The 18,049-nt window shown below is 41.0% G+C and overlaps 1 protein-coding gene across 1 annotated transcript in view; it reads right to left on the reverse strand.

Annotated features, from left to right (window-relative positions):
- SHROOM3 (shroom family member 3) overlaps window positions 1-17,890 on the reverse strand; it is a 158,527-nt gene extending 140,637 nt beyond the window's left edge. The window contains exon 1 of the mRNA XM_009288686.2: window positions 17,726-17,890. Within this exon, the coding sequence (XP_009286961.2) occupies window positions 17,726-17,890 (165 nt within the window). The remainder of the gene's footprint in view (window positions 1-17,725) is intronic.
- Between the last annotated feature and the right edge of the window lie 159 nt (window positions 17,891-18,049).

The following is an 18,049-nucleotide window of genomic DNA, read 5'->3' on the forward strand; positions in this document are numbered from 1 at the left end:
TAGAGAAGGGCTGCTAAAAATGCCTTTCATGCACACAGAAGTGGAATAAGAGCACAGTTGTTTTGCAGTCTTGTGTTTGCTTGATCTTTCCCAAGCATGCCTTGACAATGCCATACTGTTTACAGCCAAAAGATATAGATAGCTGGGTATAAGACAGCGTATGTTTATCTTCCTTACTGAGGATATAGGAAGAAAAGAGAATAGGATGCACATATCTTTGCTCCAGTATGTGCCCAGGAGATGCACTCTGGGGAGTCAGAAGTGTAAAAAGCAACCACTTTTATTTATGATAACACTAAGTTATGAAGACTGTAAGCCCTTGCTATAGCATTTATTTCCCCATGCAACAACAAAGTCTCTGTTGACTTCAAATAGATGAGGGAACATGGAAAAATTATTTTCATAAGTAATCTCCCTTTTTCCACACCTCTGGTTCATCTAACACTTCACACAAAAGATACTATGCCGGTAAGAAGCATAAGAAATCCCAGAGAAAGTTGACTAGATTCATCAGTTTGGATCAGAAAAAGAGGTTATACAATAACGTCAACTCTATTCAACTCGCCAAGCAGCCAAAAATGCCCAGCTTATAAAGACTGAAAGCACATCGATCCTGTATTTAGATAACAATGCATTTTTAGGATGTGTAACATCATTTTGTACATCCCACTACCTATCGCACTCCTCTCCATCAGAGATTGTCATAGACTCCAAAAACACATTTACTCATTCATGCCATTGCTCAGTGTTATTTTCAGAGATGTTTTCCTGGGTACACTTGAAGGGAAAATTACAAGCCACCAGTGCTTGGTAAAAGACAAAAATAACTATCCATCTCCTGTGTTAAGTGCTGAGTCTCTAAACAGGGGTTTGGCGCATTGATCTCTCCCAGCAGGTACTGAATTGCAAACATGTCTAAGGATTAGAGAAGGTGACACTGACCATTTGACATCAAACAAGCCATTTCCAGTCCTTGGCTTGCAACGTGTACATCAAGCAGAGAGGATAACGGCTATCAGTATAAAATGTTTTTCTGCGCAGCGCGCATCATATACAGCCCAAATGTAAATCAGTAAATATTTATCCTGTGAATATTGTTATTTATCAATAACATCTGATCATGAGGCCAGTACTCATGTGGAGATGCCTTTTCTTTCAAAGAACATGCCACACAGAAGAGCCCAGACTGCCTTTTTCAGAAACACTAGTAATTGAAAAATATCAAAAGTTAGTTTCTCCTTAATGTGAGTGGTACCTCACAAATACAACTTCACAAGTGCAAGAATAACAAAGGACTCATTCACCTGCATCCCTGAGCTGCTGACCAATCCTTGCTTGATTCACATTACTCCATAGGCTACAGTGGATCAAGGGGCCCAAAAAACATTTTTTGTTAGCCATTGTAAAACTGTGTCAGTAGCCAAGGATGAAATGAATCGGTATTTCCTGCAAGCAGAAATATGAAGCTCTTAAAGAAAAAAATAGCTCTTTGTATGAAAGTAACGCACAGTCCTGAATGACTCTGTGTTTTGGGACTCTTCTGCTGACACCTCTCACACTGGAATAACGCTAGCAACACCGCATAACAAAACCAGGTCTACATTTGTCAGCCAGTACTGCTTTTCCCAACTGCCACTCCCTCTCCTATTATTAATTTTATACAGCCTTTAGCCACAGGCCCTGTGTCTCATAGCCAGCCAGTATCTGAGTGCTCATTATGGCCTCGCTGCGATGCCGTGCTCGGAGGAGATATGGGGAGCTCTAAGAGGAGCAGAATACTGTCGCGTGCTGATGCACTGTGCTCTTGATGCATTTATGAACATGTTTGAGAACTGCTGATCTGAGACACACTTCCTCTAGTTCCTGTCTCGGCAACTACTACTGCTCAGACTATAGCACAGGGTGATTCCAATCCATCCTTCTTGCTCCTATACACAAGTAGAAAAAGAGTAACAGTGCAAACTGGTGGATATCATTGCATAATCCTATAAAAGATGTGTTTTGAAGCATCATAATTGCATTAGAAATATGAAATGCAGAGGAATAATCTCCAGGGATATTACCACATCCATTCCTTCATGAAAATTCTACCTCACTACCTAAATTTTCCTAGGAGCTTAATATATCCCTTGTACTATTAAGAAAAGGTCTTAAAGGGGGATTCTGGCAAGTTTCAGCTCTATTTCACCAGAAGACAAAAGGTAAAAATAAGCCACAAAGATAATAAGGAATGTCATTCATAGGTTGTATGAAGTCTAAATTGCTTCACATTCAAGCAGAGCTTTATTTTGAAAGACGTATTTTGACAAGAGCAGGGCATCATTATTTAGCTATAGCGTGATTCTGAGTGGCAAGAACAAGGCTGCTTCCACATTCAGGTTAAATGCACTAAATGGTGTTGATCCCTAAAAGGCAGGGAAGAAAGTAATTTAAAAGGGTTGAAACTTTTAACTTTGACATTTTTCAAGCAGAATGTTTTGGGTTTGTTTTCAGTTATTATTTTAATTTCAAAGTTCACCTGCATTTATTTTACAGGGTCGAACAAAACTTTTCAGTTCAACACAAACTCCTAATTTTTTTCTATTCTTTTTGTCTTGCCGCAATTTTGGTTCAGGGTCCACAAGAACTAGTTTTTTTATACAGGCCATCAAACCAAAAATATTTCGTAGTTCTATGTTCTTTAAGCTTTCCATGTATTAAAAATTAGTTTTCACACCATGGTCAATATGCTGCGACCAAATAAAACCTGTAAATCCAAGTGAACAACCAAACTCCTGACACCGCCTGCTCCAAATGCACGTCTCCTCCTACACTCCCCCCAGCCCAGCAACACGCATATATACAGATATACAAAAAGATAAAAGGAATTTCAAAGTCCCCAGGCCAACAGAATTCTTCCTCTGGTCTCCTCCTGACCAGGGTTTTTGAGTTTCCAGCGTTTTTCTTCCTGGCTGCTGTTGGTTTTGGCAAGAGCAGTAATACCACTAAGAACTTACAGACCCTCTGTTCTATTCTAAAAACAATTTAGCTAACTTAAACCGGCAAAGAAACCCCCCACCTCCTTGTCAGTTGGAATTTCCACTAGTGCCTGAGGGACAGAGGAAACCAGAGAGCACACTACAACCCAGCAGGAAATATTTCTGACCATGATTAATGCTTGCTTTAGCAGTGCAACAGAATCTTTGGCGATCTTTGTGGATCCTTGGAAGAGCTCCATTTACTACCCTCCAGGCCATATTTTGCTGTGAAAACCTTATTACATAACAGAAGCATTAACAGATTCAGAGTAAAATAAGAAAAGATGTATTATCCTAGAGATTTGGAGAACGGGGCGGGGGGGGAAGTTAAGAAAGGCACACACGGTTTTCCTTTCATTCCATGTGATTATGTTGTGATAATGCCCACTACAGACCTGTCCATCACTTGAGGACTCAGGTCAGAGAAGCTCTCTGACCCGACCAGCTGGGGTTTTCCTTTCATTCCATGTGATTATGTTGTGATAATGCCCACTACAGACCTGTCCATCACTTGAGGACTCAGGTCAGAGAAGCTCTCTGACCCGACCAGCTGGGTGACACAAGCCAAACAATGACAAATTCAGCTTCAGTTGATCTTGCCAGAAATATCTCAGAGTTGCCTGTTGAGCAGCTATGAGACAACTACACTTTCCTTTTGTCCATCATATTTTTCTTTCTTTCCTGGTTTTGGTTTGGGGTTTTTTTGGATAGGGAGTTTGCAGGGATATATGCAGAGTTTGGAAAGGCACAGTCTCTTATGTGCAGAGAGGTGTCTTTCTAACTTGGGCTTCCTTACCTAGCTCCCACATTACCAACTTTTAGAATGTGTATTCATTCATATCTTGAACTACTTTGTTAGGAAATATTTTAAACCCCTACCTGGGCACAATAAACTTGCCTTACAGATTCCTAGGTATTGCTACTGAAGATGGCCAATGATATCCCACAGTTGTAGGGAGCCTCGCAACGCTGGCATTCAGATTCACTTGCCATTGGAGTCATTTGTGCCCTTCAGGTCATTTGTGAATGCCACAGTCATGGGCACGATGGAAGATAATGCTTTTATTGGAAATGGCAGGATACTATCACCATTTTCAAATTTCCCTAAAGAAAAGCAGACTCACTTTTGAGCGCTGAAGACTAGCAACTAACCAAAGACATTTCACTGAGTATTCTGCTTGGTCTACAACTGGTCACCAAAAGTACAAGGGCAGACTACAAGCCCCTGTGAATTATAAAGAGGGCTTAAAACCGAGATGACTGGATGCATAGATCAGACCTCTTAACTAGCACCAGTTGTATGTTGTCACCATCAACATGTCCTAAGTATATTATACAAGCACTGAATTTTTGTATTTACTCCTCTCCCCCTAACTCTTACATCTCTATTTTCTGTGCTAATGGTTGGTTCTCTCTCACTGTCTATGAAACACTGATTTAAGCCAAGAGAAGCATATGCAATTGGCGTGCAGGGACCCCTCCAAATCCAGTTATGTATTACCTTTCAGTTCTATATTCCAGCGTATATTCAGACACAGCTCAAAAGCATGACTTTTTTTCATCCTGGTACTTTATGGGATTACAAACCATAAGCACCCTCAGCTGACACACACACACACACATATATATATTAAAAAATATAACCATTTCACTGCAGGCACTGCCATCTGCTACCAAAGCATCTCACAACAGCTACCTGCAACCCTTAGCTGCTCTAGAACAAGAAAAAATTAAGATGATGGTGCTGGTGTTGGTAAGCAATTTATCCCAAACAGAACTTGGCTCATGGGATCACATTTTTTTTCTAGTAAAATATGTCCCCGACTGACCTTCTATAATATCTCATCACCAAAGTCGGAACGTCTCATAGATCAGCGCTATCACACCCTCTCCACCTCAAACTCTGATGGGTCAGTGATTCAGCACTGACTTAGAGGGAGCAGGGCTATAGACTGAACTGCTTTGTGTCATTTCTCATTGCGTTTCAAAGTCTCCCATCCAAGGAGTGACACAGTCCAACCTGTTGAGTTAACGACAGCTGACAAGATCACTGCCCGAGAATAATAGAACATATAGAACAACAGATGCTCACCCGGGTTCTCTTCGGCTCCAACCAGCAGAGGAACCTTTTGTTTTAGCAGCTGATGAGATACAAAGTTGTAGAGACACAGAGTCACTCAAGCGCACTTAGTTTTGTTTCTGCTTACTCCTTTCTCCTAACCTCCAACTTCTACTGATGTGCTAGTGGCTCACTCCCTATCAATCTCCGTTAAACCTTGATATAAGCCATAGAAAGATCTGTCTATTGGCAGACAGGGAAACCTCTAAATGCAGTTCGTTATTAACATCTGATGATTGATTAAATAACAGCCAGTCTTAAGGAAAGCACAGATTAAGGTTCTCCCTAGACATTTTTCTGTATACCACCAGTTTCTTAGCAAACCATTATACGTACAAGTTTCTCAACTCATACAGTAAGTAGCACGGTCTCCCCACAGTCTTGCTGCATTTCAACACTGGCCACAGGGAAATAGAGACTGAAGCACTTCCAGTTCTTGTGTCTGATGTTTACAGTTTGCTACCCCAAAGAACTGGACTGCGTCTTAGTCAGTTTAAATGTAGGTCATGAAGAGAAGTCAGACTGCGGTTGACCCCTTAGCTTTACTGAAAACACTGTAGAAAAACAAAGGTATGATATGCCAGGGAAGAGCGATTTTTAGATCTACCCCTTAGTGAACAGGTGAAGACATAGGTGCTGTCTGGTAGGCCAACATCTGTTGCTAAATTAGAGACAGACATGGGAAGAAGCGCAAGGACTCCTTTTCCCAAAGCAGAAGGAACTGTTAATAAATTGGAAATACTAAGTTTTCTGGTAAGCAGGACTGGGGAGGTGTATTGCTGTGAGTGGCCCCTGCAGAACAGCACAGAGGGGTGTGTGGGCCCCTGGGCCAAACCCAATTGCCATTGACTAAAGCAGGAGCGGGAAGATGGCCTTGGGCTGGAAAAAGTGGCTGCTTTGCACTTTTGGGCAAGGATAGGCGGGGATACCCTTCCCCGTGTCTGTGGCTGTCTTTCTGGGCTGATAGAAAGGATAAGTTGCCCCTGATGAAGCTGTGATGGAAACCTAATCCTCTACAACAATAGCCCAGTGCTAAGAAACATCCATGGGTCCGGGCATGAGAGAAAACGAGGACCCCTTCTAAAGGCATTTGTTTCTACATCAGTCTTTTGTTGCGTCTTTCCCCCTCACCCACCTCCTTCCCTGCTTGGTTATTCTAGCATTAGTTTGCAAGGGCTGTTTGCAGAGACAGAACAACAGAGGTCTACTTGGAAAGCCTGCAGAAACCTCTTAGCTTGAAATCAGAAATGTGCAGAATCCCAAAAGAACAAAAATGTTTGAACTTGCCTCCCCAAAAGTGTTGTATTCATTGACTTGCAAGCAGGGGGAACAGTAGTAGTAATTTAACCTAGGGAAGAGTGCCAACAACTTATTTAATTGCAGAGTTTGTGCCAACACCACCACAATACAACTATTAATACAAGTCTGCAGTACAAGACTAATTCTGCTAACCTTTTGCTGTTGCCTTATAGTCAGGTCAGTGGCTGCATCCCTTCTGCGCTGACACTATTCAACAAACACTGGCAACTGCTTTTAAGCAAACATGAAATGGAGCAGGGCAGGAGGGAGGGGAGTGGTATCATTGATAAAAAGAAGATTCCCCCCACGACCCTGCCCCTCTCTGCCCAAATGTTTCGCATTTCTTTCTTCATTTCAAGCCTCTCTCTTGAAACTGGAAATGCATCTTGCCATGTATTTGCTCCTGGAAAACAGCCAGATCTTTGGTCTGAATTCCATCAGCTCATTTCCCAGTTTCTATGAGACTGCATTTGAGAAATGTGGATCTCTCTCAGTCCACTGGCAAGATTGGTCATCAATCAATGTATAAAAACATGAGGTCTGACATTAGGGACCAATCCACTTTTCTAAATGAAGCGTTCATTTAAATAATGTGTATTTTTACAGAAAAATTTAAAAAAAGCAATAATGGATCCAGCACTACTGCAAGTTTTCGAGGACACGATTATTCTGGCGATTATGTGCCAGCATAAACATCTAAAAATCCAACATTAAATAATGCATAAACTCCCAGCAACATCATTATTGTACGAGGCAGTAAATCCACCGGTGCATTTGCAGACTCACCCTTGCTTCACTCTTCACCCATTGCCATATTTGGTTTTTTTTATATTTACATCTTGTGACTGCATCACAACTATAAATTCTGAACGCCTGGAAGCAGATATTTTTATCACACTCATAAACAGCACAAAGGGGTCATAGTTTTCAACTGTGACCTGCTGGCACTACCATGATAGAAAAAATAAATACTGATTACAAGCTGAACAGAAAACCAAGAAAAATACTTCCGTATGACTATAGTTAACACTCTTTATCAGGAAGTCAACAGTTCTCTATATGTGTTAGGAAATTTTCTGCAATATGTAGTGGACTGTATGCTCTTCCAATTCTTCTGAAATAAACACCTCTTGCCACAACATGTACGTTCTTCAGGGATCCTGGAGACCCTTCTGGCCTCCTTCTGCCCCATGAAACTGCTTCCACTTTTTGAAATGGATCTGTTTGCCATTTCTTTGGCAAATATTTCCGTAATACATTTATCTCCATTTTTATGTGAATTAACATTTGACATATATCCATGCCTTTAAAAGGAAAAAAGTAATGAAAACTCTTATAAGTAATGGCAAATGAAGATTTGGCATATTTTCAAAAACGTGCCTTCAGTAAAAAGGTGAAAAACCTCTAACGGTGCTAATAAAAACTGACCCCGCTGACAATACAAACGAATGCCCTGAAGACTTCAGCATCACAAATTGTACCTCTATATGTCAAGTCATGTTCAGACAATGACCCACTACTGAAAATGTCTATTAAAAACCAGTATCTCTTCTATCTCTGTTGGCTGGTGTTTAAAACATTTTAACTGCTGATATGGACAGGACAAAACTGCTTACAGCATCATTGCAGAATGTGTGACTGAATCCCAGTAGAACATGGAGCTATGACATTTGTCAGCCAAACTCGTCATTCATCCGTGCATCGGAAAATCCCCATTCTTGAGTGAGAATAGGGAATGGCTTTCAGGCTGGCAGATTATCTGGAGAGGTCTGTGGGAACTGCAAAACATTGCACCTGCCTGAAAAATGGCACCAACTCAGCACAAGACGTTTCCAGAGGGGAAAGTTAATATATGGGAGGAATGCACATAAATCCTGTTATTTCTTAATGGGATTTGGGAGCTTATTTCTCACCCCGTGCTTTGAAATGTATCCCACAGCCTATTCTATTAATGAATTTAAGCACAGTGATTTTCTTATCAGCAGGAATCATTCTTCACTGGGGTTTGAATTTTTTTTGGTGGGAATTTTTAATGCAAGTGTGAAAAATTAATATTATGCTTGAATACCAGTTAGGATGTTAACAAGCTGTGTCCTGGATAAGCTGGTCTTGTCTGTTCCTGTTGTCCTTTTCCTAATTTCAATTGACCAAGAAACGGGAATCATTTATTTGTTTGGGGTTTTTTAAGCTCATGGCAAAGTAACAAGAGTTGTGGAAATAGATTTAGGCAGTGTCCGGCTGAAAATGGGAAGACCAGAACTCTACTTCCAGCTCAGCCATGTGAATGAACCTACACAAGCCCTCTCTTACTTAAAACAAACTTACAACATTTAGGAAGATGTTTTTTCACTTGGAGCACTAAGTGTGATACACAGATGCAGACTGTACTTCCGCAGGGGAAAGATGTTTCCTGGCATTTAACAACTTCTGACCTGAGTGTCTTTAAAGAGCTAGGGTTCTGGCAAGTCCACCTGAAGTATACAGTCCAGATCTCCCTCAGAAACAAGGATCTAGAACGTGAGCCAAAGCTGAGGGTTTTAAGTGGACCTACAAGGAAGGCAGGAACCCTTTGGGTGAGACACAAACACAGATATGGCAGCCTATGTGAGATGAGATTATAAGGAAAAGGAGAAACATATTTAGTGCACTTAAAATCTACACTTCCTAAATTATATTTATGTGACACACAGCAATGACGAATATCCTGCTCCAGCCAAGGCAAGTTTTCAGGGAACCTCCAAATATCTAGCAACCCTCGGTCCATCACTGGTGTGTGATAGTCAGGGCTACCCAAGGGTCTGGTTTCCACATCTCGTGTACTAAGCAGGCTTGGTCCTATTCAGCACCCACGCTGGCAGGCATTCATAATGCAGACCACACTGTTGACTTCACAGAAAGAAATCCAAGATGTGAGGTTGATGTGGCTGGGCGCTAGGCAGCCAGAGGATGCCAAATCTTCCTGCAGACAAGCTAGTCCTGATGCTGAATTGTATTTTTCTATTATTAACTGGATATTCCCTGTTCCAAGCGTAAGGGCAGGTTTGTGTCAGACAGAAAAAGAAAGCCTCTCCTAGGCAGGATCAGAAACACAGCCTGAAGACTCCAGAATGATGGCAGAACGCCCGTCAGTTTCTGTTGTTCACGCTCAAAGGCAAAGTCTACTGTCTCAGCTCTCAAGTGGGGAGAGATTTGCCTCCTGGGCTGATGGATACCAACACATTTCAGGGTTTCCCGACACTGGTCTTGGATGCTCTCTGCTGCCACCAGATGGTGATCCAGTCAAGGCTTTGGAAATACACAGATAAGTGACAAACATTTTGTGGTTTAGCAGTCTATTTTCAAAGGCCTCTGGACTTTTTTTCTTTGACTACCAATGTTTGTTGGCAAGCAAATTAGAGTTCATCTCATTTTCACTTTCAGTGATCCCTCCCAAAGTCTGAGTAGTTCACGCACAATAGATCCATGCTGGATTCATGCTCCACAGTTTTGAGCTTCATCAAAAGATCCTGAAGGCAAACACTGATGAAATTTGAGATGAGATTAGCTCAGCTCCAGCTCTATTATCGATGATGGTTTTTCTTCCTATGCCTTGGGCTCCCAAGAAGCGTGGGAAAGGTTGAATGCAGTAGAGCCTTTCACAAGCAATCATCTATTCTGCACAAACACTGATTTAAAGAGTGCATTCTCTGGTTCTCATTCTAGGATCAGTGTAAATCTTAACTCTGGTTATACCTGCTACAGCCAAGCGAACAAGGAAACATGGCATTTTTCTGTCTAATCTCTTTCATGTAAGCTAAAGCCAGGGCAGGATTTACGAAGGCTCCATTTATTGACCCTAAGGATTACGTTGTGTTCAATCACACAGGATTCCTCTCTGTCCAAGAACCTGAGAAGAAAATATTTCTTCTATTACACCTTTTTGTGACTTTGAAGGACATTATACTGCATATGGTCCTCTCTAACTCATGTGGCTGCAATGCAGTGGTGGAGACCCGATCTTTCAGACCAGTTGTCTCTGTGGATTTGGACCAAAATTTCACAGCTTGGGTTGATCTCTGGTAAGGAGGTAACTCCAAAGCATGACTGGTCAACTGGAGACAGACACCTGTCAGTCGTCTCCACCCCGTGTCAGCATAGAGGAGAGGTATGACTTTTTTCAAGGGTAATTTCCTTCCACATGCCCGTTAATAAATGTTGCATCACTGAGTTGTCTCTGTGCACCTTGGGATTCATCTGTGCCAATGTTTGTTAATAAGGACAACCAAGGTATTCCCGGTAGATGGGCTCATCGTGATGCATCACAGACCAACTAGCACTACCCCTTCAGACAGCCTATCTGCAGTCTGAAAAGCTCCTACTGACTTTGCTGGTGCAGCAGCAATGCCCAGCAAGCCGCTGCTCACGTCAGTCAGTCGGTTTGTCTGCAATTGCTAATTCAGTGCTGTGGAAGTGAACAGAAGTCTTTTTGTGCTAGAGAACGATCGGCAGCCTAATGGAGGGGGCTGACAATAGAAGCCTTTTCATCAAGCAACTCCCTAGCTCTAAGAAAAGGTAGACGATCCTGTCCCTTGTGCTGGCATCAGCAGTCTAATCTGAGCCCTGCAAAACAAGGAAGAGTGGTGAGGAACTGCCCCTCCGCTTTCTGAAATAATTACAGCATCAGTTCCCTTCTGCTTCTCTGAAAGCAAAGGTCTGCGTCGTGCAGATTTCCTTGTTGTCTGGGATCAGGCATCTGCCTTGTGTGTTGCCACAGTCTAGCAACAAGAGTCAGATATGCAGGCAGATGATTTTGTATAATGAACCCCTTAAGTCATCAGCAAACAGAGCACACCTTTCTCCAGTGCCAAACCTAAAAGAAGTACTGGGGGGCAGGGAGAGGGGAATAGAGAAGAAATAATTTCTGTTGACCAGGCTGGTTTGGTCCTTGGTCTTTTTACTACAACCCAGACAGGATGCCAGTCAGTGCAAGCCTGTACTTCTTTTTGCTCACAGGAGCACCTTTTCACCTGCCTTTGGACTGAGACCAAGCACAAGCAATTACAGTATGGTTTAGTCCTAGACGAATTACTGCCCACTTACTGTTCACTTACTGCTTTCCCCAGTGAATACGAGAAGTGAAGGAATAACGAACGTGCCAACCCTCCATGCCCTGTGAGCTGCTGTAGTTAAACAATAAGAGATCAGCTCTCAGGTGATTCTTATATACCATTCTTGTTCTGTTCTTACACAAGAAAAAACAGATTTCTAAGGACCTGCCATATTAAACACAACATCCATATCTATGGCCCTAAATGCATAACCAGTGCAGAAAACGTTGTGCAAGAAGGCATGAGCATAACAATGGCTTTGAAATGGAAACCTTCATCAGCCCACTCGCAGTACATTGGAAGATAAATAGCCAAAAGGGGTATTTTTTTTAAACATTAACAACACAGAGGCCCCAAGCTATTCGTCAGCAGCGAGGAGAAAAATAAAGTCCATATCTAACCAGACAAGAACAAGTGTGGAAACTTTCAAAGAAAAAATAATTAAAAGAAAAAAAAAATAATCACAGAACAAGTCACCATGCCTCTGGTTCAGCTTCACGTCCTCATGCCCAAACAAATAAGTCTATCATGACTGCCAACTTCAGACAAGCCTCTCTAATGCGAGCATCGGCCATCTTTTTTGTGCTTGCAGCCCTACAAAAAGGTTAACATTTTCTAAATTGCCATTTGTCACACACAGGGATATGGGGAACGGATGCAAAGAAACTTTGCCTGTCAGTGCATAAGCTAATTTAATTTTGTTTATGGGGACTCTGGGCATTCGAGCGGGGAAAGCAATGGGCTCCTGGTACTGACCTAATGGGAGAACACTGACTCCGAGTGTTTTGATCAGAGGCAGAGACATGGATAAGTGTCTGTGGGCCAGCTGGGGTCCAGAATGGCCTTTTGGGTTTTGTTTTGTCAAGAATGGCGGAATGATTCTCATTACATGTCACTAACTGCTCTATGAGCTCACTCAAGTGAGGTGAACAAGGCATCATAACCAAAAAAAGAAGTAGCACAGGCATGGGAGCCTCGTGGAAGACAGCGTGATCCAGCTCCAATAAGCACCAATTGCTAGAGGGCTATTCATTTCATCAGAAGTTGGATCAGGCTCCTAACAAGGTTTAAACACCTTACAAGAATTCAGGATTATTTCTCAGGCTCTCTCCCAAGCTATTCCTATTATTATAAAACTTTTATTGCTTCCTCCATCCCTGCTGAGAGGTAAACCTCTGAGTTTGTGTCATGCTTCTGGCATGAGGTCCCTGTAAATGACCTACTCTTTTGAGTTAAGGGAACCGATGAACTACAGCACAGCATGTAAAAAGTGTTCCCACATAGCCGCTATCCGAGAAAGAACACTTTAGATGCTTTAATTCCTAGGCAAGAGAAACAACTCTTTTGTTAGTATCATCAACATGGAGCTCAAAATAAAAGGGCATTTCAGAGGCCTACAACAGCTAAAACTATTCCAAAGGTTTGTGTGTAGCAATGAGAAACAGACCGCAGAAATAGTTCGCCTGGCTCCAAAACAGTTGAGACTGAATAATGTTAATTACCTTAAATTAAAAGTCCCTCCAGGAAATTGAGGGAACGAACACTTCTCTTACCAGTTTGCCTTAACTACCTAGAACAGTCAGGGCTTTCATTTTTGCAATATTGATCTTACAGCTCAGGGTGAGCCAAAAAAGTAATATGCAAATGAAAATCTGGGTTTGCTTCTGGGTATTATCATGGTTTTGAGGCCAAAGGAAATCAGGTTCCAATTAAACATTCAGTATCACCTGCAATCACTTTTGCATTTCTCATGAAATTTCTAGTTCCAGGTGAAGAAATCACTTGTTTAATGAGATTTCCACTGTGAGCAAATCTCCCCAAATCTAGGCCAAAATTACATGGTTCAAAATTACTAAACAGGTATAATAAAAAAAAAGGAAGTTGACCTATATGAACCAAGATCTGAAAACAGAGAAGCGGAGATCACTACAGGGGGTTTGACTTCTACTGCTTCTGAAGTATTAGTGAAACATTTATGATACCAAACTGCCTTTTAAACACTAATGGACAGAAGAAAACTGTGATGTTTAAAAAAAGGAAAGTAATTAAAAACTTGAGAACCTTCTTGCCAAAGGAGTATTTGATGACCATGAGTAGCACATTTCTGGAGATGTAGGCTGGATTCTTTGAGGTCTACAAACTTGCAAAGTTCTCTCAGTTGGGAAAAAATTAACATAACATGCTCGTTCTAGAAAGATGCTTTTCTCCTGCCACCAACCTCTTTTGCCTCTTCACCTCCAGAAGACATTTATTTATTTGAAAACACGGGGAGAAACTGTGAGCAGTTCTAAGTAAAGAATTTGATTGACAGCTATTCTCTAAGCTTATATAAATGAGAAATTCTTCCCCAGGAAGAACATTAAGACTATAGTTCCCTTTCAAACTCTCACCTACACTCCTTATTGACAACATGTTTTATAACACAGAATCAATACAAAAGGGAAAATACAGTTTGTTAATTTGCAGCCTATGATTCATCCTTTTGGACACTGTCCCATTGCTAACCAGTGACATTCTGGTGCTAATTTAGGTACTGCTTTTTGTTCGTTCCCTTGAGGTGCAGCAGAAACGGAATGTGCAGCTGACTACGTTTTGCCCATTCTTCCGTTCTTTTCCTTCTGGTATGACAAAAATTAATGTTGGGAAGATTCCACAAAGCTTGTTTCTGAGGCTCCCTCACAAGCTTTTGCTTAGGTGGCAGACCAGGAATACCATGCACAATCCTAAAGTGCTGTGGCCCAACAGGCAGCTCCAGAAGACAAAGGGAACTTCCTTACGTTCCCAAGACGGCTAAATGCTGCTCTAGGACAATCAACACCCCGAGTTTCCGTTTTGCTGACACACTGTTAGCATTTCCAAATTTCTTTTCATTGAACACCAGTATGTTCTTTTAAATGTCCTGCACAGCCAGAATCATAACATATTATGATTCTACAGCCTTCATGTGATTAGTTGTATACAGTTAGTCCAGAAACACGATAGAAAAAAGTTGACTAGAGGGAATGTCAAAGCAGCTTCCTTTGTGGAGAGGGGAAAATGTGGGTCGGATGTAATAAATTTGTTTATCGTCTGCCTTCACCTCCGGCAAAACACATTACGAAGAGACCCCTGTTGAGGATTTGAATTAGTTGTCATGAAACTGCTTCGGTATAGGTTTGTCTTTCCACAGGGAAAAAAGAACAGCGTTAGCATAAAAAGGTCATCTGTTTTAACTACCTAAATTCATGTTAGCTGCACAACCAACATTTCTGACAAGTTGATTTAGACTTGGTTGCATGATGTGCTGAGCATCATGGCTGATTCAGCAAAGCATTTACTAGTATGTTTAACTGTAAGTGTGCCTATCTGTGCACTCAACCACACACACACTGAGAAATCAGCCTGTCTTGCTGCACAGAAGCACAGCAATACAGCTATACAGCAAAGGGACTTTTACTGAAAGGCGGTAGATAACTTGTTCTTATTTTGAAGGTGATACTAAAACTATGGTAATCAGATCTCTAAAACAGCACCTTCTACCAGCTGAGAATATAGGTCTGGTTTTTGCAACTTACGCTCCCAACTGTTGCTCCCATTGCTTTTGGGCAATTTCTTGGCATATTACTGGTGGAAAAATCCGTCTTTCCAAAGAACTGCACAGGGCTGCGAGAACCAGGTTTCGTGCATCTGGGCCTTTCGTAAATTTACTCATCTTGGTTTTTAACTTCTATCACAGCCTTTCGTCTGAAGCTGAGACAGGCCAATGCTTGTGGGTCCCAAATGAGCATCAGTTCCTGATGGCTAGAAAGAACTATTGCATTCAAACAGATTTGCTATCTGTCTAGAATTCTATAACAATACATCAATGTTACTTTGACTGTTTTAAGTCATGTTGCAAGCTTTCATGGGTACCAGCTTAAATATTTGCTGAAATCTACATTTTTATTTACACTAGGGCCATTTAACACCACTCTGTCAACGCAAACAGACAGTTAAGTGGACATAAATATAATGTATTTGCCAAAACAGAATAGGGAGCCAAAACAGAAATAAAACTCCTACCTTAATTATGACTAATCAGAAATGAAAAACTGACATCCACATTTTCTGATATTTATAGGTAATATTATTTAGAACTGTTATTGGATCATTCCTAGTCTGTACCTGCATGACTACTGCGATCTTTAATGGTCCCTTCCAACCCAAACCATTGTATGATTCTGTAAGTACTCTTGTGCAAGTACAGAATTTAACCTGTAACGTGATTCAATTTATCATCTCCCCACAGTTCCGCATTACTTCACAGTATAATCAGAAAAGAATACTGAATTAGCTAAATGACTAATATGCAATTAATTCTGAAGAGCGCACAGTGAATTCAAACACAAGAGGAATTTCTCAGCTGAAACTGGAAACCAGGAAACAGCTATAGGTGCTGCATGCATTCCAGAAAGCACAGCTTTCACATGCAAGCTGTTCTCCAGCTCTGCATCACAGATGCATGAGCAAAACAACGAAATGCTAACATTGATAGCACAAACCAAGCAGTAGCTACAATTAAAAAAAAAAAAAAACAACCAAAAAAAACCCACCACATTTTTGCAGTGTTGTTTCACAGAAGGCAGGCACAAGTCATACAGCTCCCAGTGGCACTATGCACACTCCAGGCATGTTTGACATTAAGGGGCCTGGTTGTTGTGGAAACCAAATCCCATAGATTAATTAATGTTCAGCAGCCTGAGCCATCTCTCTTCCTCTCTGCCTCCCTGCCCCCAATTAAAAAAAAAAAAAAAAAAAAAAGGGGTGGCGCTTTTTACATCACAGAAGAATGTCAAAGCAAAAGAAACTTTTTCCTCACAAATGCAGAACACTACCAATAAAAGTGAACAACCTGACTGAAGTGTTAGTCCCTCATGTTTATAAAGTGAAAAAATATAACACCATCTAAGTGTTTTCCTTTATGTGGCTATGCCAAACTATCTCCAAGAAGGTGCTGCAAGAAAGATAATTATGTGAAATTTGTAAAATCCCTTTATGATCAAAGAACTTTTACAGAAGTTCCCCTTTTTTACTTTCAACATGTAGATGCACTAATTACAAATAGTTTATTTCAGGTGAACTATTCAAGTGACTGACAGTCTTCATGTGAATGTGTTTGTGCAGTGAGTTGCTGATTTGAATAAGGTTGATTTTGAGTATCAGCATTTTCTTTTAGCCGACATTGGTTCTGATCCTTTCAAGTCCCCACATACATCCCAGTTCACATGAGACATAAGTACATATATGCACCTAGCAGCTTGCTGTATAAATGCATACTATAAACAAGCAGAATGCACCAGACAGATGACATGGAAGAGAAATACGGTCATGAGCCACTACAGGTAAAATTTCAGAATTACCTAAATCCTATTTTCAAAACAGTTTTAGGGCGATAGGTCAAACATATTTTAGATATTCGTAGATTAAATTTGATGCTTTTGAAAATCCGTTGTCTTCAGGATCTGCATCTTGAAGTACCTGGGTACTTTTAATAGCCCAGTTCTGATGTGAGTGAGAAGCTCTTTCTCCCATTTTTTTCCCTCAAAATATCCTTGTGAGCTATGCTACTAGTTGCCTGTTGACAATACTCAATCATGAATAATTAAAATAATAAAAATCTTGAAGGCGTACCATACTTAATAGATATTTAGTAAGTAGAGAGTATGTAGGGTGAGAAAACCACTAACATAGCATAATATATATACATACCAAATAGGTACAAGTTTTTATTATTCTGTTTCCACACACACACTTCTAATTAGCCAACATGACATCATATGACTTAAAGCACTTACTTTCTTTTCTTTTCAGAAGAGGTGGTGATGGATTACTGAACATGCTCAGATATGCTATGACTTCATGACAAGATCACCTCATGAGAGTCCCCTACTCACTCCCATTCATAGGAGTGAAATAAATAGAGCCAATTTCTGCAAGCAAAGATACTTCCTGCGGGACAAAAACTGCACTTTGATAGTTAAACAATGCTAAGAGCTCTCATGTGTTGCTCAAATACGTAGCTCCTGAGCAAACCTACTGACTTGAATAGGTGCTCAACAGTTTTCAAAACCAAGCCAAATACAGTGTCAAATATAACATTTCAGTGTTATTTTACAACTCCGGCCCTTTACATCGGGCACCACTCCTAATTTTTTTTTGCATTTTCTTTAAAATAAGAAAAATACCTTTGAGATGATTAATGGCTCCCCATGCTCCAGTCCGCCTTTCAGCGTGAATCCCCATGGAGCTCCTCCTTGAAGCAGTGCCTCCAAGTAGATATATCTTCCTTTATGGGTAATGCTGGACTCTGAAGATGATATGCTGGTGTTAATATTGTCTAACATCCTCATCTGTCCTATCACATACTCAAACAATTACAAAACCCACTCAGGCAATCACAGAACAACGAAGTTGCAACTTAAACTCCCCAGAAGCCCACCACAAGTCATCCCTGAACACATGAAACAAGAAGAGTCTGACATGGAAAATTTTTCTTCAGAGCTGGAGTC

Source organism: Aptenodytes forsteri, unplaced genomic scaffold, assembly GCF_000699145.1.
Source record: "Aptenodytes forsteri isolate BGI_AS27 unplaced genomic scaffold, ASM69914v1 Scaffold221, whole genome shotgun sequence".
Taxonomy (NCBI): Eukaryota; Metazoa; Chordata; class Aves; order Sphenisciformes; family Spheniscidae; genus Aptenodytes; species Aptenodytes forsteri.